Consider the following 27,453-nt stretch of genomic DNA (forward strand, 5'->3'; position numbering starts at 1 on the left):
CAGCATCATAGGAGCAGAAAGGCTGACGTTTCGGGCCTGGACCCTTCGTCAGAAAAGCCTTTTCTGACAAAGGGTCTAGGCCCGAAACTTCAGCCTTTCTGCTCCTATGATGCTGCTTGGCCTGCTGTGTTCATCCAGCCCTGCACCTTGTTGTCACTGTCCAATATCAGTTGTACAACAGACATACGAGTAAGGCACCAGATTATGCTTAACATTTAGCATTTAGTCATGTAACAAAGAGGTCACTCTCTTCAGAAAAGGAAGATGATTAATGGTGAAAAACAGAGTTAAACAAAACGAACCTCCACAACTTAAAGAAAGGAGAACACACAAATCAACCCTGGAGTTTAATGCGGAAAAGTGTGAGGTGATTCACTTTGGAAGGAGTAACAGGAATACAGAGTACTGGGCTAATGCTAAGATTCTTGGTAGTGTGGATGAGCAGAAAGATCTCGGTGTCCATGTGCATAGATCACTGAAAGTTGCCACCCAGGTTGATAGCGTTGTTAAGAAGGCGTACAGTATGCTAGGTTTTATTGGTAGAGGGATTGAGTTTCAGAGCCATGAGGTCATGTTGCAGCTGTACAAAACTCTGGTGCGGCCGCACTTGGAGTATTGCGTACAGTTCTGGTCACCGCATTATAGGAAGGATGTGGAAGCATTGGAAAGGGTGCAGAGGAGATTTACCAGGATGTTGCCTGGTATGGAGGGAAGGTCTTATGAGGAAAGGCTGAGGTTCTTGAGGCTGTTTTCGTTAGAGAGAAGAAGGTTAAGAGGTGACTTGATAGAGACAAACAAGATGATCAGAGGATTAGATAGGGTGGACAGTGGGAGCCTTTTTCCTCGGATGGTGATGGCTAGCACGAGGGGACATAGCTTTAAATTGAGGGGTGATAGATATAGGACAGATGTCAGAGGTAGGTTCTTTACTCAGAGAGTAGTAAGGGCGTGGAATGCCCTGCCTGCAAAAATAGTAGACTCGCCCACTTTAAGGGCATTTAAATGGTCATTGGATAAACATATGGATGATAATGGAATAGTTTAGGTTAGATGGGCTTCAGATCGGTTTCACCGGTCGGCGCAACATTGAGGGCCGAAGGGCCTGTACTGCGCTGTAATGTTCTATGTTCTATGTTCTATGTTCTAAAATATTACTCACTTACCAGGTATAACAGGCTGATTTTACTTGGTCACCAGGAAAATATTCCTGTCCCTTCCACAGGCAGGGGCATTCATTAGGCTTGAAGCATTCATCTTCATGTTTCACAAGACTGGTAAAAAGTGTGAAATATGAAATAAAACAGTTTTTTATAGATTAATGACATTTTGTGAAAATAAAATGGTGTTAACCTAATTGTCCCTCATGCGTAAAGTTATATTTCCATTCAGTTGAATCCTAAGTATACCAATATAAACATGAATAATGCTGAAACATAGTGTTGGATATTTCGTGCCCCTCCAGTGGGGTGTCTTTGGCAGAGGTGGGTTGGGGTGGGTTGAAGAGGGGCACGTGATATAGGTTGGTGTCCAAATCATTACCATTTCACCCATGCTTGATCTTACCTTAGATCGTGGAAGGGCACCTGAAGCAGCAGCTCAACCACCACAAGTCAATAAAGAACTAAGGGTCAATTCAGCTTGTTAAAAGCTCAACCAACCCCGATGTTATGTTGCCTGTGTTATAAAATAATTGGTATGTACAATACCTGAAACAAATAGAATGCTGGAGAAACGCAGTAAGTCCGACAGCATCTGCGGAGAGAGAAACAGATTAAACATTTCAAGTCACACTGGACCCATAAAGCTAACTCTGTTTCTCTCTTCACAGATGCTGTCAGACATGTTGAGTTTCTACAGCATTCTCTAGTTGGCATGTGCAAGCAAGCAGGAGTGGACATTTCCCCTCTTTAACATAAAAAATGTTTCTAACAGTGTGAAAAATGGAACGGCTTTCTTTAGGGTTGTGTCATTTGCCTATCAAAGATACCCTCTGTTAAAAACATACCCCCTTCCTTCTGACCAGTTATACTTTAAGACCTACCCTCTCAACCTTCTTGCCCTCCTCCCTGAGCTGCCAAACACCATCAGTCCCCTCACAACAAAAACAAAGTTGCTGGAAAAGCTCAGCAAGTCTGGCAGCATCTGTGAAAGAAAAAAACAGAGTTAACGTTTCGGGTCCGGTGACCCTTCCGTTTTCCATCAGTCCCCTCCCCGGCCCATTAGCCAAAGCTGCCCTGACTTCTCTGTCTCCAGAATGCATTCAGCCCATCAGCAGTCCTGAAGCACCCAATACAAAGTGCTAGGATTCAATTGGGCCAGCAGCTCCCGAGAGTGGGATCTCCTTGCAGTTAGGGCTGAAGGGCCATAAAGGGCCATAATCTATCATGTTAGCCAGGACATAATTCTTTAAAGATGCAAGGCAGACACCTTTTGGGCCTGTTAGCCAGCCACCAACTCTTCTTGCCAGGATTTGGTATTTAGTGGGGTGGAGTTGGGGTGGGAGGATGGTGGAGAATTACGCCCAACATATGGCAACACAACTGGCAATAAAATGAAGTTTACAATAGCATTTGCATTTCAATTTAGGCTCAGGATTAATTCCAAACCATCTGTTTAAGTAGCATTTGGTTCTAATCTTCTGATCAATGTCGAAGTCGATACTTATCAATCATAAAATTGTGCACATACCTGGATACATTTAAAACGCCCCCATGACTCACGCCCCGATCCATATTTCACTATTAGTCATAAGTTTAAAGTTATAGTTATATAATTCACAAGATAGTGAATGGTAAATGTTAATCAATTGCCATGGAATAACCACAGGATTTTCCATTCTTAAAATAATATCAAAACTGAATGAACTCTTTTAGCTACATGTTCACATCACAGTCACATAAGAAATACTTCTGCAAAGTGTTTCTGGGCAGCTTCTGCTTCATTTCTGCTACATTTAAAAAAAAAATTATTTCTCAATAACCTCAGAACATCGAATGGCACTTTGTTCCCACCAAGACTGAGAACTGTTTTCAAAGGAAATGCAGTGTATTCACTGAGTTGCAAGAGCAGAGAGTTACTTCTGTGTTATATTACACTACAGATAGCAAAGATGTGAACAGAATCCCGTACTGACAAGCCAAGAGCAGATTAATTTCTGTGATCAAAGGATTTTAAACAATCCACCATTCAGCCTCTTGTTGAGGACCAGATTAATCACTTTCCAGAAACTGGTTGACATCAATACTCAGATTCATATAAAACAAAACTGATTTCTTGATTAAAGCGTGGGCTATGATTTCCTAAAACTGTAGAAATCTATTTTACAAAATGAAGCATGGATATGCAATAACGGCCAAAGTCCCAACTAGGTTCATAATTTGCTGGGTAATACATTACCGGAGAGTTGCTTGAGGGAGAGCTTCTGAATCCTGGGATATTAAGACTGCCCTAACAAGGATTAATGCTGGGAAAGTTTAAACTCATTTGGCCCGGGGGTAGAAACCAGGAGTTAACATCAGAGAGGAAAAATAAAGAGCACAAAGAACTGGGAGTGACAGGGAGCCCTAGAGTAAGAAAGAGGCATTTAGTGGAATCAGAATGATGTTTACAATGAATTTGTGGTGTATGTGTTTGAATGCATGGAATGGGGTAAATAAGGTTGGTGAACTGCAGGTATGAATAGCCAAATGGGAATATGACGTTGAGGTATTAGCGGAGACCTGACTGAAGAACGTGCAGGACTGGTTAAATTCTCCTGGACAGAGAGAGTTCAGGCAAGATTTGAAACGAAAGGAAAGAGGAATGATGGCAGTATTGATTAAAGCGAGTATTATAATACTGTACTGGAAGTAAAGGATGTGCAAGGTGGATTAAAGATAGAATCTATTTTGTTAGAATTGAGAAACAGTAGAGGTACCATTAAGCTAAAGTATCTACTCTAAAGGCCACCAATTAATGCAAACAAAACAGGAACAAACTCGCAAGGAAATACTGGAGAGGTACAAAAACTAGAGAGTATTGACATTAAAGAAACAAAATCAGAGTTAATGTTTCGGGTCCAGTGACCCTTCTTTAGAGCCAATGGTAGCTAGGAAAATGTCATTTTTTTACGCAGAAGATAAGGTAGGGGGAGGGGCACTAAGGAGTAAACACTAGGTGGAGGTAGAGCCCAAAGAGATAGAAAAACAGTTGGACAGACAAAGGAGTGGATAACAGGCAGCCTAGGAGAATGAATAGCTGCTAATGGGGACTATTAGTGGTTAGCAATAGGTTGTATGTAATAGCAGAACATGTGATAACAAGGCCTGGTGTGTGGGGGTTGGAGTAAGGACCCGGGAGAAGGTGCCTCAAACCCTAAAATTGTTAAACTCAAGGCTGTAGAGTTCCCAAGCAGAAAATGAGGTGCTATTCTTCCAGCTTGCACTGAGCTTTGCTGGAGTACTGCAGTAATCCAGAGATAGAGATGTTGGCCAGGGAACAAGGTGATGTGAATTGGCAGGCAACTGAAAGCCCAGGGTCTTTTTTTTGTGGGCAGAAAGTAGGTGCTCTGTGAAACAGTCACCCAGTCTACGCTTTGTTTCCTCGATGTGGGATTGATAATAATTTTTCCCAAGATAATCATGGTATAAATGAAGAGGGAAAAAGAGTTTCTGAAGTGTGTTCAGGAGGACTTTCTTCATCAGCACATTTCTACTCCAACAAGAGAGAAGGTTTCTGGTTCTGGGGAATGTGTTTGGTTCAAATGTCAGTGAGGAAACATTGGGGGAAGACGACAGTACCATAAAATTTAGTTTGGCAATCAAAATGAACAGGGAGCAATCCAAAGCAAAGACATCTAATTGGGAGAGGATCAATATCAGCAGCTTGAGATTGAACATACCTCAGATAAACTGAAATGGGAGAATAGGTGCCTTTCACAGATTGACTGACTACCATGTATCAACAACCTGCTTCAGTCAGGGTACATTTGATGATTGGTTTGAGTGCAATTGAGTTACATTCCCAAGAAGAGAAAAAGTAGGGATAACAGATTGGAACTTCTTGGGTGACAGATAGCTAAAGTGTAATTTAGGCTGAAGTGCTAAATTAGTACTTTACAAGTAGCAGATGCAATTTAATACAAAAGTGTGAGGTGACGCATTTTAGCAGAAGGAATAGCATTAGGAAATGTGGGCTTAATAGCACAATTCTATGTGCAGATCAAAGGGACCTCTGTTTGTGTACATAGGTTTTTGATGGATATTTTCAGAGAATAACTGGCAAAACAAATTTAATTTTGTACTCATAAATACAAGTACTAAGTACAAAATCATAGAAAGTATGCTGAAACTTTATAAGGCTCTGGTCAGGCAATAACTAGATGATTGTGTTGCGTATTGCTGGCCGTACTTTGTGAAGAATGTGACGCTCTTTGAAAAAGTATGGAGAAGATTTACCAACATAATTCCAAAAAGATGGTGACTTAACTACAAGACCAGTTTGGAGAGTGCAGATTGTTCTCCTCGGAGGAAATATGACTGAGGGGAGACATAATGGAGATGCACAAGATAATGAAAGGTTTGATTTTGCAAGGCATAGGGGACACTGGTTTAATGTTGATTGTAAGAGACCCAGGCATGAATATGAGGAAGAACTGCTTCTTTGCAGCAAGCGGTAATAACCCAGAACTTGCTGCCTGAGAACTGAGGAAGTGAGACAATCAACCATTCCAAAAGGAAATTAGATGAGCACTTGACGGAAATGAATTTTCAGACTACAGGAATAGAGTAGGTAAATAGAACTGATTTGACTTCTCAGCAGAGACCCACTAGCATGAAATTAGAGGGACAAATGGCCTATTTCTGCATTATACTGACTTTATGACAAAAATAAAATTCTTCAAGGGCTTGACAGAGTAGATGCAGAGAGTATAAAACCAGGGACATGGTCACACGATAAGGGTTCATCAGTTAGGACTGAAATTAGGAGAAATGGCTTTAGTTATAGACTGTGGATCTTTTGAATTATTTAAGCTAGGGAGTAGTAGGTACTCCATTATTCAGCTCAGGACTAAGATCAATAGATTTTTGGACACCACAGAAATCAGGTGATTTGGGGATTGAATGGATAATTGGAATAAGGCCAAAGACCAGTAATGATCCTCTTGAATAAAAGTGAGAGGCTAGATGACCGTTGCCTTCTATTTCCTATGCTCTTATGAGAGAAATAACATATCACTCCTGCTAAGCACTGAAGAGTTTCACAATTTGTCTGACGTTATTCATGATTTTTTTTTAAAGAGGTGACAAACTAACTTTGCGAGTCAAGTTCACTTTGAAATTCATGGAAAAAGGAGTCGGAAATCCAGTTTATCTTCCAGTTAACTGCACAATCTATTCTTATAACTGAGACAAACTGACTCAACTGTATTGTAGCCAAATTTGCTCACCATATACAATTAAATGTGAATGTACATTGCAAACAGCATACAAAGTGTCTGCAAAGAGAAACAAATTGGTGAAGCAAATGAGAAAAAGAATTAGCAGATGAGTACAATGTAGAAAAATGTGAGGGTGTCCATTTTTGGTGGAAAGATTAGAAAAACAGAATATGATTTAAATAGAGAGTGTGATTTCAAAATGCATGCAGTACAAATGGATCTGGGTGCTCATGATCATGAGTACAAGATGTTAGCATGCAGATACAGCAGGTAAATAGGAAACAACAAAATACTGACTTTCATTTCAAGTGGAATGGAACATCAAGTAGGCAATGTTTGCTAAAGCTATGCAGGGCAATATAAGAATGCACCGTCAGAACTGGGAACGGTGTTTTGCTCCTTACTGAAGGAGGAATGTACTTGCATTGGATGCAATTCAAAGGACCACTTGTCTGATACCGAGGATGAACTGATTCTCTTATGAGGAAAGGTTGAACAGGTTGACCTATACTCATTGACATTCAGTAAAATGAGAGGTGATCTTACTAAAACAGAAGTTTGTGAGGGCTTGACAAGGGGATTGCCAAAAAGATACTTCCCTCATTGGAAATATCTAAAATTGGGAGACAAACTAAAAATATGGTGTGTCCCAGTTAAAACAGCAATAAGGAGGAACCTCTTTTCTCCAAGGATGTTAACTTTCAAAAGTCTTTTCTCTAGATAGCACTGGGGGCTTGGACAGTGCAAATATTCAAGTCTAAATCAGAAAGACTTTTAATTTATATGGTCCATAAACATCAGTTGAATATGGTTCCTGTGATGAAATCATCAGTTTGATTAAACTTTAAACAGGGATAGTTATTAAATTGAGTTTGAAGATATTGTAATACTTCAACTAATTCCAAAAGCCAATGTGAGAGAAAAAAAAATTATGATTTAAAGGATGTTTGAATGTGAATGTTCAGCGCAGTTTACCACCAATACATTACTGCATTGTGCTTGTGGCCAAAAACAAAATAAACCACAATTGGAAAAAATGCAACTTTGACTTTATAATGTAACAGCTCTGATTTGGTTTAATTAAATAGTGCTGAGGTCCTGTGTGTTCTTCTATGATTCTGTTAAGCTTCTTAGATGGCATCTGATCCTCTTGGCAAATATCTTTGTGTTTAAATAACATTTAAAACAATTTATTCAGGGAAAAGTGAAGCCAATAAACTAGAATGAGTTGCAATTTTCTTAATTCTGAAATAGCACAGCTGGCATTTGAAACCAAAAAAACTTCCCTATGTTTGATTCCCTTTTTAAATGAAGACTAAGACAGAGTGAAAATTCCTATAAAGCATCTTCTCATTGCTTAAATGCTGGTGTTAGACAGGAATCAAACATTCTTATCTTTGACTGAGTAGATTGTGCATTCATGTTCTACTTCAGAGCTTGACTTAGCACTTAATTTAATTCGATATTCCAGCTCAGTATTCTAACGACCCGCCCTGGTCACTCTTAATATCCACTGTGTCAAGTCAATTCCACCTCATGCTCCCATACGCTCATGATGTTCAAACCCTCAATGCCAATTCATAATCTTCATCAATCCCCCAAGAACCCTCTGTGATGGATCATGCCCACCAGTCATCCCCATGAACCCTGTTACTCCAGATGCCAATTGAGTAACTTCTAATTCTTGCCCCATCCACTCCAATATGGACAGAGCTCAGGAACCATGTGGAGATGAAAAAAAAACCTCTGACAATCCAATACAAATCTCACTCTGACACACTTAGTAATGAAGAATAAACTCAATTTATACAATCCATTCAAAGCTTTTAAATCTCAACTATCTCTCATAAAAAAAAACTACTCAGACTGCATCACAGAAACTGATAATCCTATAAAAGCCTCTTTAAGCTATCAGTCAATGTAATTATCAGTCGACAGTGAACATGGAACCCCTGAGACAACTATAACACTGAAACCCAGCCAAGTATACATAAATGATAACCCAGAGGGAAAAGTTAACAAACAGCTCTGATGAAACAGCCTGGCCAGATGCTGCTGATGTTTACCAAAGCAGTCTGATAAACTTCTTAAAACTCAAACAGCTGCAGCCTTTTCTCAGTTTGAAGAGTAAGATATTTAAAAACAACTTCAGACCATGACAGTTATTCTGACCTTATCTACCATTCAAGAGTGTTTACATCTACTCCATTGATTGATAACTTGCACATTGTGGATTATGGACCTTTATTCTGACAAAATAAGGGCCTGTTTTAACATTGCACAAAATTTAAATGACCCTCTTGTGTTTGGGTTTCCCTTACGTGAATCATGCCCCTTGCTCTTTCCCCTATTAGTCAAAAATTGGACTTATCAGAAATGACTTAACAAAAATCTGGCCCTACATTTGTGTTAAAACAGACTGATCTCTGTCTGAAATTAAAAAGGTTCACTCATATGGAGGTACATCTGCCACATCTGACTCTCCCAACGGAATGTGCAGCATTCAAGTTGGGTGACACAAACCAATACAGAAAATCCAGATATGACCTCCGCAAAGCCATCATGGAGGCCAAGAGGCAGTACTGGAGCAAGTTAGAGGCCCAGATCTACCAGACTGCCACTGTCTATGGCAAGGCCTAAATGACGTTATGGGATACAAAATGAAACAGCGTAAGATTGCAGATGAAGACACATCTCTCCCTGACAAACTCCATGCTTCCTATGCTCAGTTTGAGCAGAATACCACCGACATGGCGATGCCTACCCCGACAGCCCCAGTCACAGCTGTTCCCTCTGTCACCACTTCAGATGTCGGATCAGTCTTCCTGGGAATCAACCCGAGGAAAGTGACAGGCCCAAACTGCACTCAGATCTTGGTGAGTGGTGGAGGTATTCGCCGACAGCTTCAACCTCTCCCTCCTACAAGCCGAAGTTCCCAAGAAGACCGCCATCATCCCTGTACCTAAGAAAGCACATGCAGTGTGCCTTAATGGCTATTGCCCAGTGGCTCTGACCTCAATAATCATGAAGTGCTTCAAGAGGTTGGTCATGGGACACATCAACTCCAGTCTCCCAGCCAGCCTCAAATCCCTACAATTTGCTTACCAATGTAAGCGGATGCCATATCCCTAGCCCTGTACTCATCCCTGGAACATCTGGACTGCAAGGACACCTATGTCAGACTCCTGGCCAATAACAACAGCTCTTCCTCCCACACCATTATCCTCTCCAGTCTGATCTCAAAACTGCGTGACCTTGGTCTCGGCTCCATCCTCTGTGAATGGATACTCAGCTCCCTGACCCATAGGCTGCAATCAGTGAGGATAGGTAACTGCACCTCCTCCACAATAACACTCAACACTAGAACCCCCCAAGGATGCTTCCTCAACCCCCTACTGTACTCCCTGTACACCTCTAACTTGGTTGCCAAATTCTGAATGAACACCATCGAAAAGTTTGCTGACGACACCACCATAGTGGAACAAATATCTAACAATGACGAGTCAAAATACAAAAGGGAGATAGAGGGCTTGGTGACATGGTGCAATGAAGACAATCTGTCTTTCAATGTTGGCAAAACTAAAGAGCTGATCATCAACTTCAGAGAAAGGAGAACAACATTTCTCCCCCCCCCAACACCGCACCACCACCATTGAAAGCATACTGTCTGGGTGCATAACGGCCTGGTATGGCAACTGCTCTGCCCAGGACCGTAAGAAACTACAGAAGGTGGTGTGCACAGCCCAGACTATCATGGAAGCCAGCTTTCCATCCATGGATTCTATTTACACGGCTCGCTGCTGCGGAAAGGTTGCTAATATCATCAAAGACCCATTGCGCCCCGGTAATGATCTCCTACAACCTCTTCTGTCAAGCAGAAGATACAGAAGCCTGAACAGATGCACAAGCAGGTTCAGGAACAGCTTCTTTCTGGCCGTTATCAGAATGTTGAATGGACCCTAGCCTCAAATAACGTAACCTACATGTAACCTATATGCCTATAAGTCTTTTTGATCTGTACATCCTTGGCTTGCTGTGAACTGCCTGTACTGCTCGTAAACAAGCTTTTTCATTGTATTTCAGTACACATAACATTAAATCAATCAATCATAATTTTATTATGTTCTTCCTTGTGCTCATTGGGTCTAATTTCATATTGATAAATAGCAACAAATCAGAACTAAGCAGGATTGGAACATGCAAATCAAATACAATACTTTGTAAGTAAATGTCTATTGAGAAAACTAAACATATGAGACAATATCAAAAGTCAGGAGGCAAAAAAAAAAGCGGCTAGTTAAGGGAGTGGAGGGAGGTAATAAAATCACTGTGTATAAATCTGAACGTGGTCTGAGGCACCATCTTGTGATTTTCCTGATTATCTTTTGCAGTTAAAAGTAACCTTGGTATAAAATGAACAATTCTGATTAGCAATGTGGCATTCTAATTCTACAGCCCAGTTCAGTAGATCCTAGTAGCAGCATACCATTCTTTCCTTGAAAAGGGTAGCAATAACCTCAAGGAAACTCAAAAGATAGAAAATGAACAGAAATCATAGCCAGTTGACAAAATTGCAGAATTAGGCTTGATTGTGGGTGAGAGCTGAAACGAAACAAACTCTGCTGGAGATGCAGAATTGACCAGAATACCGGTCTTCCAGTTCATTGTACATAAATAAGAATATCTAAAGATGAAGGGCTCTTGAGGCAAGTCTCTTGGATGTCCCTAATTTACAAGTTTCACAGTCTGTGAGTAAATGACAAACCGCACAGTGACACTGAAGACACAATCTGTCTGTATACCCAGGTCCTTTAAAACAGATTAGCGAGAGATACAAAATTCTTCAGCAAAATGTGGGAAAGGCTCACAAAGAAACTGGACAGAAGCAACACTGAGGAAATACATGGTCAGGAAGAAATGAGCTTGAAACAATTAACAGAGACAGAATGATATAAACATCACAATCCAGCAAGTGTGTTACATCGATAGAGCCAAACAGAGTGTGTCAGGAAGCAAGAACTGCAGATAAAGGGAAGAGAGTAACACATCACCTATTTGAAAATGGAAAAGAAGAGGGAAGGCAATTTTTTTATTCACTCAGAACGGGGCATTGCTAATAAGGTCAGCATTTATTATATCTTTTTCACAACATACTTTCCCTCACATCTTTTTGTCATCTGCAAATTTAACGACTCGGCCTTTGCTTTCCTCATTTAAAGTCACTGATATAAATTGTAAAAAGCTGGGACTACAGCACAGACCTCTGCAGGACTCCATTTGCTACATCCTGTCAATCAGAAAAAGACCCATTTGCGAGTACTCTGTTTGGTGCTAACCAGCCAGACAACCAACCTTCGATCCATTCTAACATATTGCCTTCGGAGAAGATAAACATCCGACAGTATTTTCAAACACAAGCAAAATAAACAGATGGAGAGAGAGAGGACAGTTTCTCTCCTCAAACAAATCTGATTTTATTTTTTGCAAAGTAAGTTGATTAATTTTGGAAACCAAAAGCCCCTTATAGTAATACAGCAAAGGCAATATGGATAGGAGGGAAGGAAAATAACAGTCCGAGGCTAAGAAGATATTTGCCCTCTGGCCACATAGGCTATAGGAGAGTGTGGTAAGGAAATTTTATGGCGGGTTAAGAGTGAGGTGCAAGAGAGTTGGTTGAGGGCAAGAGGCAATAGGTAGGGAATACAATGAGCAAGGGAAACAAAACTGGGGTTTAGGAAGAGCAAGATCTTAAAACCAGCCATCAATCACTGATGGCTCCTTTCCACAGTAAATCTATCATTCAATAAGAAACAGAATGAAAATAATGAAAACTAGAAGAAGAAAGCACATCAACTAACAAAGTGTCAGGGAGAGACAAGGATGTGAGAAAACTTTATTCTCTGCCTTACTGTTGCAATGCCATGGGAGATTGATTGTTGTTATTATTAAAATAGTGTAAATGTGCACACTGCATATTCCTCACACTTCAAGCATAATACTTCCATGATACCACATGTTTTACTTGTATTCCAGCAAACATCGGCTCACCAAATGTGAGGATGAGCCTCCGAAGCATGCTGTGATATAACTGGGACCTCAGTAGTTATGCATTACGGACTTTGCTAGACGGTTGAAACAAGTTTAGCTCAGAAGCAAATTGTCTTACTATTTTTAAAACGTTAATAAGCATTGTTTAACAGGAAGCTACAAGACTGGCTTGAGCTTGTACAAGGAAAGAAGAATCCATAATAAATGCTTTCACCTAATTAGCTAAGATCTAATTATTTTTTATGATTATAGTACATCTCACAATCAAATGATTAAACATACCCATTATCTATTGTGTCTTTAAGTAATACGATTAATGTATTTTACTTTGAGATCTCTCGACAGGAAAGCAGCAGTTGATTTTATTTTGTTTGCTAAAAGTTAGCAGCATTTGCTAAAGAGCATTGTCAAATGCAGTTTGAGAGATGCTGAAATCTGAGTTGGTTCTCATGAGATTTAAACATGAAGTATTAGTTTTTCACGTCTGTTATTGAACACTATCCAAAAAGTGAATAGATTTTTTTGAGAGATGAATTGGCAGTTATCTGTGATACTTGTCACAACCAGGTACTGCACTTCACAAAGAACTCATTGTGTACGTGAACTATATTAAATACTGAAGTTCTTTATTTCAAGTTCTGAAAATTTGCAACGACTTCTACTTGTCTATGATATTTTAATTAACTGCTTTGATAAAAATTTTGCCTGGAATTTTTGCATCTAATCACATTTTTTTTGCCTTATCACAATTTATGCCTTGTAAAAATTATTGCACAAATATCATTCATTGACAAGTTGATTGTATCACAGGAAAGCATTCCTTTCTGCTGACAAAAGAAAGAACAATTGACCGAAACCTTCTGGTATTTCTGTCATGAAATTTGGAAACTAAATTGGAACATGCATGTCAGGATACCACAGATATTTTGATAAATATACACACATTGAAATCACCCAGGAAGTTTAAACTTCAGGCGAAGACGGAACAGACAGAAATTTCAGAGATGGAAGAAACAAGGAGTCAGGAGTCTTCCTGAATTTCACTATCCATCGCTACTCAGGATCCAATCTTTGTCACTCCCTGCAGCCATGTTTCTGACGGTTATCAGATCATATTTACTTACTTTAGAGAAAATCAAACCCCAACACTTCACACTTGTTTCCAGTCACTCTTTTCAAAACTAACTGCAATTACAATCTTCTGTCAGAAAAAAAATCCTGCTTTCCAATTTTCATCTTTAAACAACCATTCATTGCAACTGAGATAGTAAGAACTGCCCATGCTGGAGTCTGAGATAACACAATGTGGAGCTGGATGAACACAGCAGGCCAGGCAGCATCAGAGGAGCAGGAAAGCTGACGTTTCGGGTCGGGACTCTTCCTCTAAACTAAAGGGGTGGCCATGGGTACCCACATGGGCCCAAGCTATGCCTGCCTCTTTGTAGGATATGTGGAACAGGCCCTGTTCCGCAGCTACACTGGCACTATCCCCCACCTCTTCCTCCGTTACATCGATGACTGTATCGGCGCCACCTTGTGCTCCCACGAGGAACTCGAACAGTTCATCCATTTCACTAACACTTTCCACCCCAACCTTAAGTTCACCTGGACCATCTCTGATACTTCTCTCCCTCCTTCCTGGACCTCTCCGTCTCCATCTCTGGTGACCACCTCGAAATTGATATCTATTTCAAGCCTACCGACTACCACAGCTACCTAGAATACACCTCCTCTCACCCACCTTCCTGCAAAAATGTGATCCCCTACTCACAATTCCTCCGCCTCTGCCGCATCTGCTCCCAAGATGAGGCGTTCCACTCCAGGACATCCCAGATGTCCTTGTTTTTCAAGGACCACAACAACCCCCCCCCCCCGCCACAGTGGTTGAAAACACCCTCGACTGCATCTCTCGCGTTTACTGCACCTCAGCCCTCACACCCCCTCCCCGCAATAAAAACAAAGACAGAATTCCCCTTGTCCTCACATATCACCCCAGTAACCTCCGGATTCAACGCATCATTCTCCGCCACTTCCGCCACCTGCAATCTGACCCCACTACGAAGGATATATTTCCCTCCCCACCCTTATCTGCCTCCCGGAGGGACTGCTGTCTCCGCGACTCCCTCGTCGGTTCCACGCTCCCCACTAGGCCCACCACCCCTGGCACTTTCCCTGCAACAGCAGGAGGTGCTACACCTGCCCCTACAACCCCCCCCCCCCCCTCACCTCCATCCCAGGCCCCAAGAAAACCTTCCACATTAAACAGACGTTCACCTGCACATCCGCTAATGTGGTCTATTGTATCCTATGTTCCTGATGTGGCCTCCTCTACATCGGGTATACCAAGCGGAGGCTCGGAGACCATTTTGTAGAGCACTTACGCTCGGTTCACGACAAATGACAACACCTCCCAGTCGCAAACCACTTCAACTCCCCTTCCCACTCCCTGGACGACATGTCCATCCTGGGCCTCCTCCAGTGTCACAACGATGCCACCCAGAAACTGGAGGAACAGCACCTCATATTCCGCCTTGGAAGCCTACAACCCAATGGTCTCAATGTGGACCTTACTAGCTTCAAAATCTCCCCACCCCGACCTCATCTCAAGACCAGCCCCACCTCATTGACCTGTCCGTCTTCTCTCCTACCTATCCGCTCCTCCCACCTCACTGACCAATCCCCATCCCCACTTCCTACATACACTCACCTTTACCAGCTTCATCCCTGCCTCCTTGACCGGTCCGTGTTCTCTCCCACCTATCCGCTCCACTATCTACCTGCTATCACCGCCCCCCAACTCTCTCTCTTTATTTCAGAGCCCCCTTCCCCTCCCCCAATTTTGAAGAAGGGTCCTGACCCGAACCGTCAACTTTCCTGCTCCTCTGATGCTGCTTGGCCTGCTGTGTTCATCCAGCTCTACACCTTGTTATCTCAGATTCTCCTGCATCAGCAGTTCCTACTACCTCTGAAATAATTGTGATTTAACTGTCCAGAAATTCTAACACAATGTTTCTTCCAGACTTTGGTTTTTTATCCATTAATTTATGATATCCCTTATGACAAGCTTAATTATGTCACATTCATAATATTGTTTCAAGTTTATTTAAAGTAACAGTCATGAACTAAATAGGTTGAACTGAAGAATAATAGACTAACCAAAACTCAAAAAACCAAAAACCAAAAACTAACCAATAGTTGTATTGCTTAGTGCAGTATCTTACATCATTTTACAGTCAACGCCAGCATGAAAGGTACTAGAGTTGCTAAATGTACATGACTATTTTTGTTTCATACTGTAACCCTGAATATATAATTGTTGATCTTGTCAGAATTTGTTCATAGATCACCGGCGTCAACTCCAGAAACAGTATTGAGTCCACTAATAAACCAGTATCTAAATTAAGAATCCCTTTCTATTTTTTTCTCATTCTTAAAACTATTCAAAATGGCACCAGATCGTGGTGACAGTGGAAAAGCTTTTCACTGTATTTTACTCTTGTACTCACTGTAAAATACACGTGACAATAAAATCATTCATACATTCTTTCAAGGATCCAATCTGCTACCTTAAGAAAACTTGTGATCCACAGCTATGTCATGTCAAATTCCTGGTTCTCTGTAAATGCCATGACTCAGTACTTTACAATGTGTATTTTGTTACACCAGTTAAATTGTAGTAACAGACAACTAGATGATCCTTAAGCAAATTTTAAGCAATCACTGATGCCAATTTGGGACCCATTAGTAGTACCCTCTTGATATAATTTCACGACTGACAATAAAATCTAAACTGGTCAAAACTCTACTATTTTAATACAAATGTTAAAATTTTGAATGTATGATGAACTCAAACTATTAGCATTCTTTGAAGACAGTTTTGATAAATCTAGCATTGTGCAGTAATGCCAATGATTGCTGAAGGGATTCTCTCAATTATCTGCCACAAATTCGGCTTAAGATTCACTGGCAAAAAGGTATAAACCCAGTTGTGTTGGGTTTCTGCACTCCCAGGAGTTTCAGCAGTAACTGAGATGGGATATAAATTCCATTCACTTCTAATAGGACAAATGATATGGAGGTGCCAGTGTTGGGCTGGGGTGGACAAGGTCAGGAATCACACGACACCAGGTTATAGTTCAATGGGTTTACTTGAAAACACAAGCTTTTAGAGTCTTACTCCTCCTTCAGGTGTTAGTGAGACAGGCAGTATCAGACACAGAATTTATAAGTAAAAGATCAAAAGGGTCACACAGTGATGGGTCACACTTAACCTGTTGGACTGATTGTGTGATTTCTGACCTTCTAGGGCAAATGCCAGCCAAGGCACAAAGCCAACTACAGAAAATCCAAAAGATATTGGGGTCACATTTATGATGGATAGTACGGCAAATGAGTGAAGTATTGTAGCTATTTACTCGAGTCAGTATGATAACTTTGAATAACTTTGATTGAAGTTCAGGGCTGTAGTGATCTTCTCGTTCATTGGTAAGACCAGCCCGGAAACGAAGATTTATGGAACTCTGTCACTGCTTTCCTGATTTAAATAAATTTGCCTTGCATCATCCATTTAATTCTTTTGTCCCAATTCTAAATATGTGCAGTATAGGTGAATACCTACTGGAATAGCCATATCCAGAATTTTAATTGCAGCAAGGAAAGACCTTGCTGCTAAAGCTCTAGGATAGCAGCAGAAAACTGTATTGAAAAAGTGAAGTGTTGAAAATGTATCCGCTTAATCCTAAAAATTAGGCTGAGCTTAATTCATACAGAAATTGAAACCACTTATTTCAGAGAGACCATGCTGGCCTAGTCATTATCATTTGGTATATGTCAGATTTACAATAGCTTTTTACAGCATAAGATATAGGAGCAGAATTAGGCCTTTTGAGTCTGATCCACCATTGTCATTTCTGAGATGTTTCTCAACCCCATTCATCTGCCTTCTCCCCACAGCCTTCCTAATCCAATTACTAATCAAGAACCTATCTATCTTAAATATGCTCAATGACTTGTCCTCCACAATCTTCTGTGGCAATGAATTCCACAAATTAACCGCCTTTCATCTGAAGAAATTCTTCCTCATCTCAGTTCTGAAGAGTTGTCCCTTCACTTGGAGGCTGTGGCCTCCAGTCACAGTCTGACCTACTGGTGGAAACATCTTGTCCATGTCCACTCTCTCCAGGCCTCTCAACATTCTGTCAGTTTCAATTAGATCTCCCCTCATCCTTCAAAACTCCATCATGTACAGGCCCAGAGTCCTCAACCATTCCTTATATGATAAGCTCTTCATTCCCGGGATCATTCTTATAAACCTCCTCTGGACCCCTACGATGCCAGCACACCTTTCCTTAGATAGGGGACCCAAAACTGCTCGCAATATTCCAAATACGGTCTGACCAGAGCCTTGTACAGCCTAAGAAGTATATCCCTGCTCTTGTATTCTAGCCTTCTTAGAATGAATGCTAACATTGCATTTGCCTTCCTAACTGTCAACTGAACTTACATGTTAACCTTAAGAGAACCAGAACTAGGACTCCCAAGTTCCTTTGTGCTCTAGATTTCCGAAGTGTTTCCCTTTTTAGAAAGTAGCCTATGCCTATATTCTTCTTACCATAGCGCATAACCTCTCACTTTCCCACATTATATTACATCTGCCATTTCGTTGCCCACTTTCCTAGCCTCTCCATGTCTTTCTGCAACCTCCCCATCTCTTCAACACTACATGTCCCTCTACCTATTTTTGTGTCATCTACAAACTTAACAACAATGCCCTCAGTTCTTTTGTCCAGGTTGTCAATATATAACGTGAATAGTTTTGGTTCTAACACTGAGTCCTGCAGAATCTCTCTAGTCACTAACAACCATTTTGGAAAAGACTTATTTTTCCCCAGGCTCTGCCTTCTACCAGTCAGAAAATCCTCTATCCATCCTCTATCCTAATACCATGGGTTCTTATCTCATTTTCAACACAAGGCACTAGCCAAGTGGTCACACAAGAACATACATGCAATTAATCAATCTAAGCTTGCGATTTCAACATGCTGTATTTCACTGACTGTTCTTCCCTTTGCAATAATCCATTTCTGTAGCAGGACTTGTAACAAAATACTTGAATATTGTTGAATGAACAAGAATGCACCCCAGTAATTGTTTACACTTGTAAATAATAATTCCAAATATCAACTGTTACATTATTCAGAGGGCAACTGTTATACATTATGCACTGAACATAACAACTTTTAAAATATTTTCTGTTTACATGTTCTTATAATACAATGTGATACAATGTAAATAAATTCTGGATTATAGAAAATCAGAAATCCAAAATATTATTGTAGTCCAATAACAATATTGACAAGATGCAGCAATAACCTCTCAAAGCCCATCTCATTGTGAGAGTTTCATATCATATACAGTACACATCACTGCAGTCTGAAATCTAGTTTAAAATTAGTAAGGGTCTGCATTGAGTTTGCATCTTTAAAAGTTAGTATTGAATCATTTCAATTTTTGGAGAGACTTGAGCCCACAAACATTTCTAAAATGAGTACATAGCTATCTGGGAAACATTCTCTCCATGCATGAGAAGCTCTCTCTTTGCAAGATAGCTGTGCTATAACTTTGGATTTATTGGTTCATACACTAGATGGTCACCATTAGCCAAAATCACTTTGACATGATTAGCATAGACTTTATCCTTCCAGTTTAACCATTGACCCTTGGCATGCATAACGTATTCAACATAACTGAAGTAACAGTCACTTACCCAGGTGGGCAAATGCATCCTGACAGACATGGCATGGATTCCGGACATGAAATATTTAAGAGCAGATTTTCGCAGGTATCTCTACATCCAGCTCCTACACTGGTCTCAAAGCCACTCAAAGGAGCACTGCAGTTAAAGTATACTTGGCCAGGACCACACTGGGAATCTATAGAATTAGGAAATTGAATAATAATATGGTTTCTTTTAAACTGTTTTTACTTCAATTGACATTTTTAACAAAGGTGACAAGTAAAATGCTACTTGATGGTTTCAAACATTCAATTTTATTTGTAACTAAGACAATTCTCAGGTCACGTCATTTTGTTCTATTAAGCACTAAAACTAGATGTGAGGTGAGTGAGGAGTTTCACAAGTCTTTGTTCAATGTAATCCAGTCTCAAGAGTGAGAATAGCCATTTGACATTGTCAAGGAATGTGGCAAACATCTTCCATTACTGAGGAAAGTACTTTCACATGTAACTTTGGCATGTTTGCCGGTCCTGTTAGTGTACTGTAAAATTAGTTTTGTTATGGTTGATTTTATACTGATTAGATTTTCACAACTAGTACCAAAACTTTGGGTAATGTTTGTTGATGACATTTCTGTCTTAATCTTACCTTATTGCTATTAATAGGATAAATTATTGAGAATTACAAGTTTTGTCATAAATTATTGAAGGTATTGGAATAGCAAAAGATTTACAAGCTCAACAAATTTCACTTTTTGGTAAAGAAATCACTTTACATGAATTGCCTGGTGACATCTGTACGTAAAATTTTTTTGAATAAATGGAAACAGGCTTCCACAGCTAGCAGTACTGGGACTACAATTATTGATTCAGACCAAATTTTTTCAATTAAAAAACACTGCTAGAAATTGCAGTACATGTTTGTGCTAGTTATATTAGTGAATAAATGCTAAAAACTCATGAATCAATCATCTCTGTGATATTTCTCAGTTTATTCATCGCCACTTACTCTGCATTAGTATGGCATGGTATATCTGTGTTTATAGACTATATATTATTTCATTCTGTGAGAAATTTGAGGTCTATAGATAGTGGTATTACTTATATTTTAAATAACAAGGACATTTGGCATTGGAATGCAATGTAAATCATTTAAGCCTAACACTATTGAATAATGGTATCATCTGAACTCTCCCATTGTAAATTCAGCAACTGTTATTTTTGCATCATTAATTGAACAAATAGCCATGGTCCCTGAAGTATTCAGAGAAGCATTTCACAATGCTTATCCAGTCAAAAATTCCATATCTATTAAACTAAAGATATTTATCAATAAGGTTAGAAGGGAAAACAGAGAAAAGCAGTAGAGATATATCTGTTGCAAGAAATCTAACATAAAAAATGAAAATGTGAGAAAGACTCAGGTCAAATCAGATAGTAGGAACTGCCGATGCTGGAGAATCTGACATAACAAGGTGTAGAGCTGGATGAACACAGCAGGCAAAGCAGCATCAGAGGAGCAGAAAAGCTGATGTTTCAGGTCTGGACCCTTCTTCAGAAATGGGGGAGGGGAAGGGGATTCTGAAATAAATAGAGAGAGATGGGGAGGCGGATGGAAGGCGGATAAAGGAGCAGATAGGTGGAGAGGAGACGGACAGGTCAAGGAGGCGGGGATGGAGCCAGTAAAGGTGAGTGTAGGTGGGGAGTTAGGGAGGGGGTTGGTCAGTAAAGGGAAGACGGACAAGTCAAGGAGGTGGGGATAAGGCTAGTAGGTAGGAGATGGGGGTGGGGGTTGAGGTGAGAGGAGCGGATAGGTGGGAGAAAAGACAGACAAGTCAAGGAAGTGGGGATGAGCTGGGCTGGTTTTGGGATGAAAGGGGGGGGGGGGAGGAGCTGGGCTGGTTTTGGGATGAGGTCGGGGGTGGGGAAATTTTGAAGCTTGTGAAGTCCACATTGAGACTATTGGGCTGCAAGGTTCCCAAGCGAAATATGAGGTGCTGTTCCTGCAACCTTTGGGTGGCAGCATTGTGGCACTGCAGGAGGCCCAGGATGGATATATCCACTCCTCTCACCTCAACCCCACCTCACCTCCTACCTACCAGCCTCATCCCTGCCTCCTTGACCTGTCCGTCTTCCCTTGACTGACCAACCCCCATCCTAACTCCCCACCTACACTCACCTTTACTGGCTCCATCCCTGCCTCCTTGACCTGACAATCTCCTCCCCACCTATCTGCTCTGTGTATCCACCTTCCATCCGCCTCCCCCTCTCTATTTCAGAATCCCCATCCCCTCCCCCACTTCTGAAGAAGGGTCCAGACCCGAAACATCAGCTTTCCTGCTCCTCTGATGCTGCTTGGCCTGCTGTGTTCATCCAGCTCTACACCTTGTTATCTCAGGTCAAATCAGTATTGGAGGAGAAAATGGACAAATTAATGTTTTGGTGTGATGCCTTCTTCTGAACAGCAAAAACAATTTTTGTTAACATTGCCAACTTCTTCCTTGGTATCTATCATGTAATTGGAAACACAGTATGTATTAATATCTATTATTTCACACTATCATATGCTATCACATATATGCAATGGGCTGATGCTAATATTCTAGATTACCTCCCAAATTCCTTCATGATCCACACTCCCCCAACCCCCTCGTGACCTTCCCCACTAAACCAACCAACCCACTCATTTTTATCGATTCTTCTTTATCAAACAGGATGTCAGAGAATGAAATAGAAGATAATTTTTGGAAAACAGGCAAGTTCTGCAAATTAGTAAAACATTAAATATCTAATTTATTCCTGGTCAATTCTTACTGAAATGATCTAATTTTACAATACCAAAAAATACCTGTTTTATTCTCAGATGTATAACTTACCATGTTTTTGACTCTGAACCTGCATTATACCTTCCGAGCAAATCCTGAAAATGATAACAAAGATGTTACTTTCAAACATTCAGTTTTATGAATAAACCTATTCCCAGTTTATAATTAATACTCAGGAAATAAATGAAGAGTGATCCATTTCATCAATGGGAAAAATGTTCTGTAACCAGCTAAGCAGGAATAAACAGTGTCCTTTGTGTTTTGCATTAATGTAAAATGTACAGCATCATTTGTGATATTCATAATAAAATTCTTGAGATGAACAAAGATATATTTCCTTCTTGGGTATATACAGGAAAAACTTGCTCCCAGTTGAAACTTTAAATAGTCATCTTTATTTCATCCATGTGTTCATGAAAGTCATGCACTAAATAACAGCCTTTCGCTGAGCTATCAAACTCTTGTCAATGATTGAGTTCCAATTAATTAGCTGAAATCACAACCATGATAAAATTGAATTAAGGATTTTTTGTTTGAAAATGCCATCTTGGGAGTGATATTTTTGTTTTCTGGAGCAAACATCAGGCAAGTTTTGTACAACTATTTGTGATTATTGGGCACTTGCCTATAAAAGACATGCTGAATGCTGGATCCAGTAGCTGCCCTGGTGTGAGGCCAAGGGCTGTGGGGGTGGGAAAAACATGAAGCTTAGTTGCAAGATCTGGAGCCCCAGCTGTTGGGCTGGGATGGTAAGTTGGGGAACAGCAAGCGCAAGACTGTGGTGGGGAGTAGCAGCAGAGGGTGTTTGCTGTGAAATGCAAAACTGCAGTGAAAGGAGGGTTTGCAAAGTAGTATGACAGTCTGATGGAGAGGAGACAATTTATAAAAGGGGAAAGACAGCCTACAAAACCAAGAGTGTAATTTTAAACTTTTCATCAAAGCAGTAACTCTACTAACAGGGAATCAGGAAAAACTGAGGTAATGAATTATTTGCAAATGAATGTGGCCCCTAGCTTAAGGATAGAAGAGGTCAGGAGCTACTCATGGAGCTAGATGTAGTGGATGTTATTGCAGTGAACACTGTCATTTAGACAATTTAATTTTGACTCACTTTGTTTTGAAAACAAAATCACGTATGTGTTATCACATACTCTGAATGATTATTGAGAATATTGACAAATTCTTCTAGTTCTGTCTCTAAGTGAGTCCAAATCCCTCACATGTCAACAGGCGCATGATTGCATCACCGAATGAAGAAGTTAGTGAGAATAAAAAAAAGAGCCCTTGAAAACCAAAATGGAGGTCCCAAAACTTGGGAGAACATCTTAATGCTCCCCAAAAAATCATGCATTTAAGTATTTTCAGACAAAACAAAACAGGAAGTTAAAAACATTGAAACACTTTTTAATTTTAAATCTCAGATAGAAAAATAGTTATAATTGGTTTAATTTCAAAAAACCTGAAATAAATTGTGAATGTGGACATTTGGTACAGTGAAGAAATTTGACAATTCCAAAATATATAATTGGCTTTCAAAGTAAATGTGTTCAGCAGTAATTGTTGAATTAGTATACAGCTGAAACCTCAATTACACATGATTCAACATGTTATTTCTTTTTCAAGGGTTTATATAATGAGAATAACAGTGTTAAAAGTGAACATCTCTTCATTTCAAAGATTTCTCAGTGACTGCAATCTGATCTCAACAGTACACCCTCTGGAGAAATGCAGAAGCAATGATAGCAAGTTCTAGATGTTCTAATAATGTACATATGTGGAGACTGCTGAAGTCATGGTCAGTTTCAGCAGTGATGGTGAAGCTGAAAATAAGTTCCTCATCTGTTTCTTGAGGGTGTGTGAATCACCTATTGCAATAAGACTAAAAACCCACACAAGTTAGCCTCAAGCAGCTAATGGGCTGGCAATAATTTTCTTCAAAATTTTCACTGCCAATTACCTTCTTTTCCCCAGTGTAAACAGTTCAGATGAAACTGAAATTTTTTTCATACTTATGACTGTGATTAATTTCACAGAATCATAGAAACTCTACAGTGCAGATAGAGGCCATTTGGCCCATTGAGTCCACACCAACCCTCTGAACAGCATCCCACCCAAACCCACCCCACTCAACCTGCATTTCCCATGCCTAGTCCACCCAGCTTGCACATCCGTAGACACTACAGGCAATTTAGCATGGCCAATCCACCTAACCAGCAGATCTTTGGACTACAATGTAAACTGATAATCTGTCATTTGTTTGATGTATTTAACTCCTTCCTAAACGATAATTCTTATTTACTTGTACTTATGATGACGTCTAATTGGACATCATTCGATATTAGAATGATGGATCCCAACGGTGCATTATTGATTAAACATGAGCACTGTAAATTCAAGATACAAAGTATAAAACCTTGGAGAAGTACCATTGAGTAAGCATTGCTTTTACTGGATTTACTGCTTGTTGGAATATTTACATTAAGGACACCGAAAGTGAGTAGATTCCCAAATGAGCACACTAAATGGTGAATGGACTTCTCACACAGGTAAAAACAGAAAAACATTAGACTAACTCCTGCATGAAGACTTAAATGACCCAATTAAGACAGATGTTTCTGTTGCTACATTCCAAATAAAAATAAACAGCAATTTCAAGAGACAACAATCTCTTGAAGGCAACTGAGAGTAGGTGAAGGCGAGTGTGTTTTGACTATCCCTCATGTTCGGATACAATACAAATAAGTGTTGCAAGCTGAATTAACAATTGCAGTTACTTACCATATTCCTGAAGAACTAATTGCCACTTCTCCAGGTGAATATTCTGCACCCATAAAGTAGCAAGGACAGTCAGTCCTGGAAAAGTCAATTGCATCATTTCAAAACTTGCTTCTACAATACAATCATGTTTTTTGTAACAGGGGAACTGTGTGAACCATATATTACATTTTAAAATCACTTTAAAGTTATGAATGGGAAAACAATATCCCAGTGACGATGACATTCTCGCTTAACTCATACTGGAATTGATTGCTTTTTCAACCAGTTTTATTTTATACAAAAACATTCAAATTATATTGTGCAAAGAAGTGCTGATTGCCAGGGTGTATGATACAGTTAATGTTTGTGATAAAGTTCTTAAAGATTCTAGGTAATACACAGGTTAACTGAAAAAGTGACACACAAAAATCAATAATACAGTTCAGCTAGGATACATCAAATGTGCACATTTATCATAATTTGACATGGATAAGATAATCACACTTCAAACTTCAAGGAATAATAATCCAAACTGTTTAATTCAGTAGGTTGTTGCGCAGAAGATGCACCACCACATCACTGTGGTTTTCATACACTTTACATGATTATTCAGCTATGAAAACCTTCCTGACTGAAACACTTAAACAGTTCAGTTCCAAACTTTAATACATAACAATTTATGCTCAACTTTGGTAATTATGTTATCTATTATTAGAGCAGACAGACAGCATAAATGTAGGAAGGAAGTTCCTGATGGCAGGGAAGTCCAGAAACAGAGGTCACAGTCTAAGGATACAGAGTAAATCATTCAAGACTGGCTTGACAAGAAATTTCTTCCCCTCAGACAGCAGTGACCTGGTGGAAAGCAGTTGAGTCCAAAACATTGCATGATTTTAGGAAGGAGTTGGATATAGTACTGGGGGCTAAAGGGATGAAAGCATATGGGGAAAAATCAGGAACAGGCTACTGAATTGGATGAACATCAATGATGGTAATGAATGGCAGAACAGGCTCCAAGGCTCAAATAGTCTAGTCCTGCTCCTATTTTCTATGCTTCTACACTTAGGTGTATTGTGACAAAACATAAACATGTCTAAAACTAGTCAGAGGTTGCTGTGCCAGTCCCTTATGTTGATTATGAAAGTCCCACATGCTGGCTTTCGAGCAGGTCAGAATGGTAGAAAGAAATTTCCCTTTGGTTTAGCGTCACTATTTCCAAATAATCACTGGCTTACACACCGTAAGCAGTTATTCTAAAGACACCCATAACCATTTATAGAAATGGACACTAGTTAAAATAATTTGAAAATGCTGCCATTTTAACTGCTTTACTGGTCTATTAACTCACTTAAATGATGAGAACAGGATATATTTTAGTGAGACAACTTTCGAATAGTCAATAAATAATGCAGGAACAGATTTGCTGATGTAATGAAGGTCCGATAGTTGGGTGCTTTCTGATGGACAGTTGGCATTCAGTGATCCAGGGTATGGAGAATTCCTGCTAATGCTTTTCTAGTTAGATTCCATTAAATTCTTGGCACTGATTATATTCTGTGTGTTACATAATTAAATAATTTCTCAACTTAAAGAAATCAGTTGAGTTTTAAGCTGGTAAACTGAAGTAAATTCTTTTGTAAAGGAATGTATTGAAGAATTACTGATTGTTTTGCTGCACAGAATTGCAACATAAGATGGGCACATTCCACAAACAGTACTGTATAACATTACAACTGGGAGTGCTTCCAAAAACTAGGAACTTATTAACCCCATTAACTGCACCAAACAATCTGAAAGAATATGAACCTGTGGAGGTTCAAGAATACCACATATTGATAAATCAGCAGAAAAGTATCAAAGTCACTGTAACGTAATGCTATTGACTACTAATTAACCCACTGTGTGGAAAATAATGACTTTGACATGCAGCTATGCAGAGAAAGAATCTTTCGTGTTTCAGTAATATGGGCAAAATACTTATTCCACACATGGAAAGAAAACTTTCAGCCATTATTATGTAAAATCTGAGCTAAGTTTGGAAATTAGAAAATGCAGTTTATTTCTTATTTTAGTTTCAGCAAAGGAAATACAGTAATTTGCACATTTGAAATTGCTAGATCAATTGTTCGGTGTACTACAGCCCAAAAGGCAGCCAGTAAACCCACCAGTGTGACGTCAATTATGCACATACAGTCGGAGTTTTACAGCTTGGAAAGAGGACCTTCAGCCCATCATATGTACATTGGTCATTAAGCACCTATGTAGTCACATTTTCCAGCACTTGGCCTGTAGCCTTGATTCAATTGATCATTTAAATACTTAAATACTTAGCTTATTTAGGTGGTCAGCTCATTAAAGATTTTAATGACGGTCCAAATAGTAGTGGGATCAAGCCAGATATTACATTACCCTCCATGATATAACAACTGACCCTCATTGACCCTTGACACCCCTCAAGCATTCCTGACAAATGTCATAAATTCCCCGTTTGGATGCAGTTATTCTTTCCACTATTTCACAGCATAACAAGAAAACAACATCAGAAGTCTGAGATAACACAGTGTGGAGCTGGATGAACACAGCAGGCCAGGCAGCGTCAGAGGAGCAGGAAAGCTGACATTTTGGGTCGGGACCCTTCTTTAGAAATGGGGAGGGGGAAGGGAGCTCAGA

General features: G+C 39.9%; 1 protein-coding gene across 1 annotated transcript in view; it reads right to left on the reverse strand.

The window, feature by feature from the left end:
- otog (otogelin) overlaps positions 1-27,453 on the reverse strand; it is a 220,029-nt gene that overhangs the window by 114,852 nt on the left and 77,724 nt on the right. Inside the window, exons 20-22 of the mRNA XM_048607318.1 lie at positions 22,078-22,121; positions 19,233-19,398; positions 1,164-1,271 (exon numbers count right to left, since the gene is read on the reverse strand). Coding sequence (XP_048463275.1) covers positions 1,164-1,271; positions 19,233-19,398; positions 22,078-22,121 — 318 coding nt within the window. The remainder of the gene's footprint in view (positions 1-1,163; positions 1,272-19,232; positions 19,399-22,077; positions 22,122-27,453) is intronic.

This window comes from Rhincodon typus, chromosome 17 (genome assembly GCF_021869965.1).
Source record: "Rhincodon typus isolate 14 chromosome 17, sRhiTyp1.1, whole genome shotgun sequence".
In the NCBI taxonomy this organism is placed as follows: Eukaryota; Metazoa; Chordata; class Chondrichthyes; order Orectolobiformes; family Rhincodontidae; genus Rhincodon; species Rhincodon typus.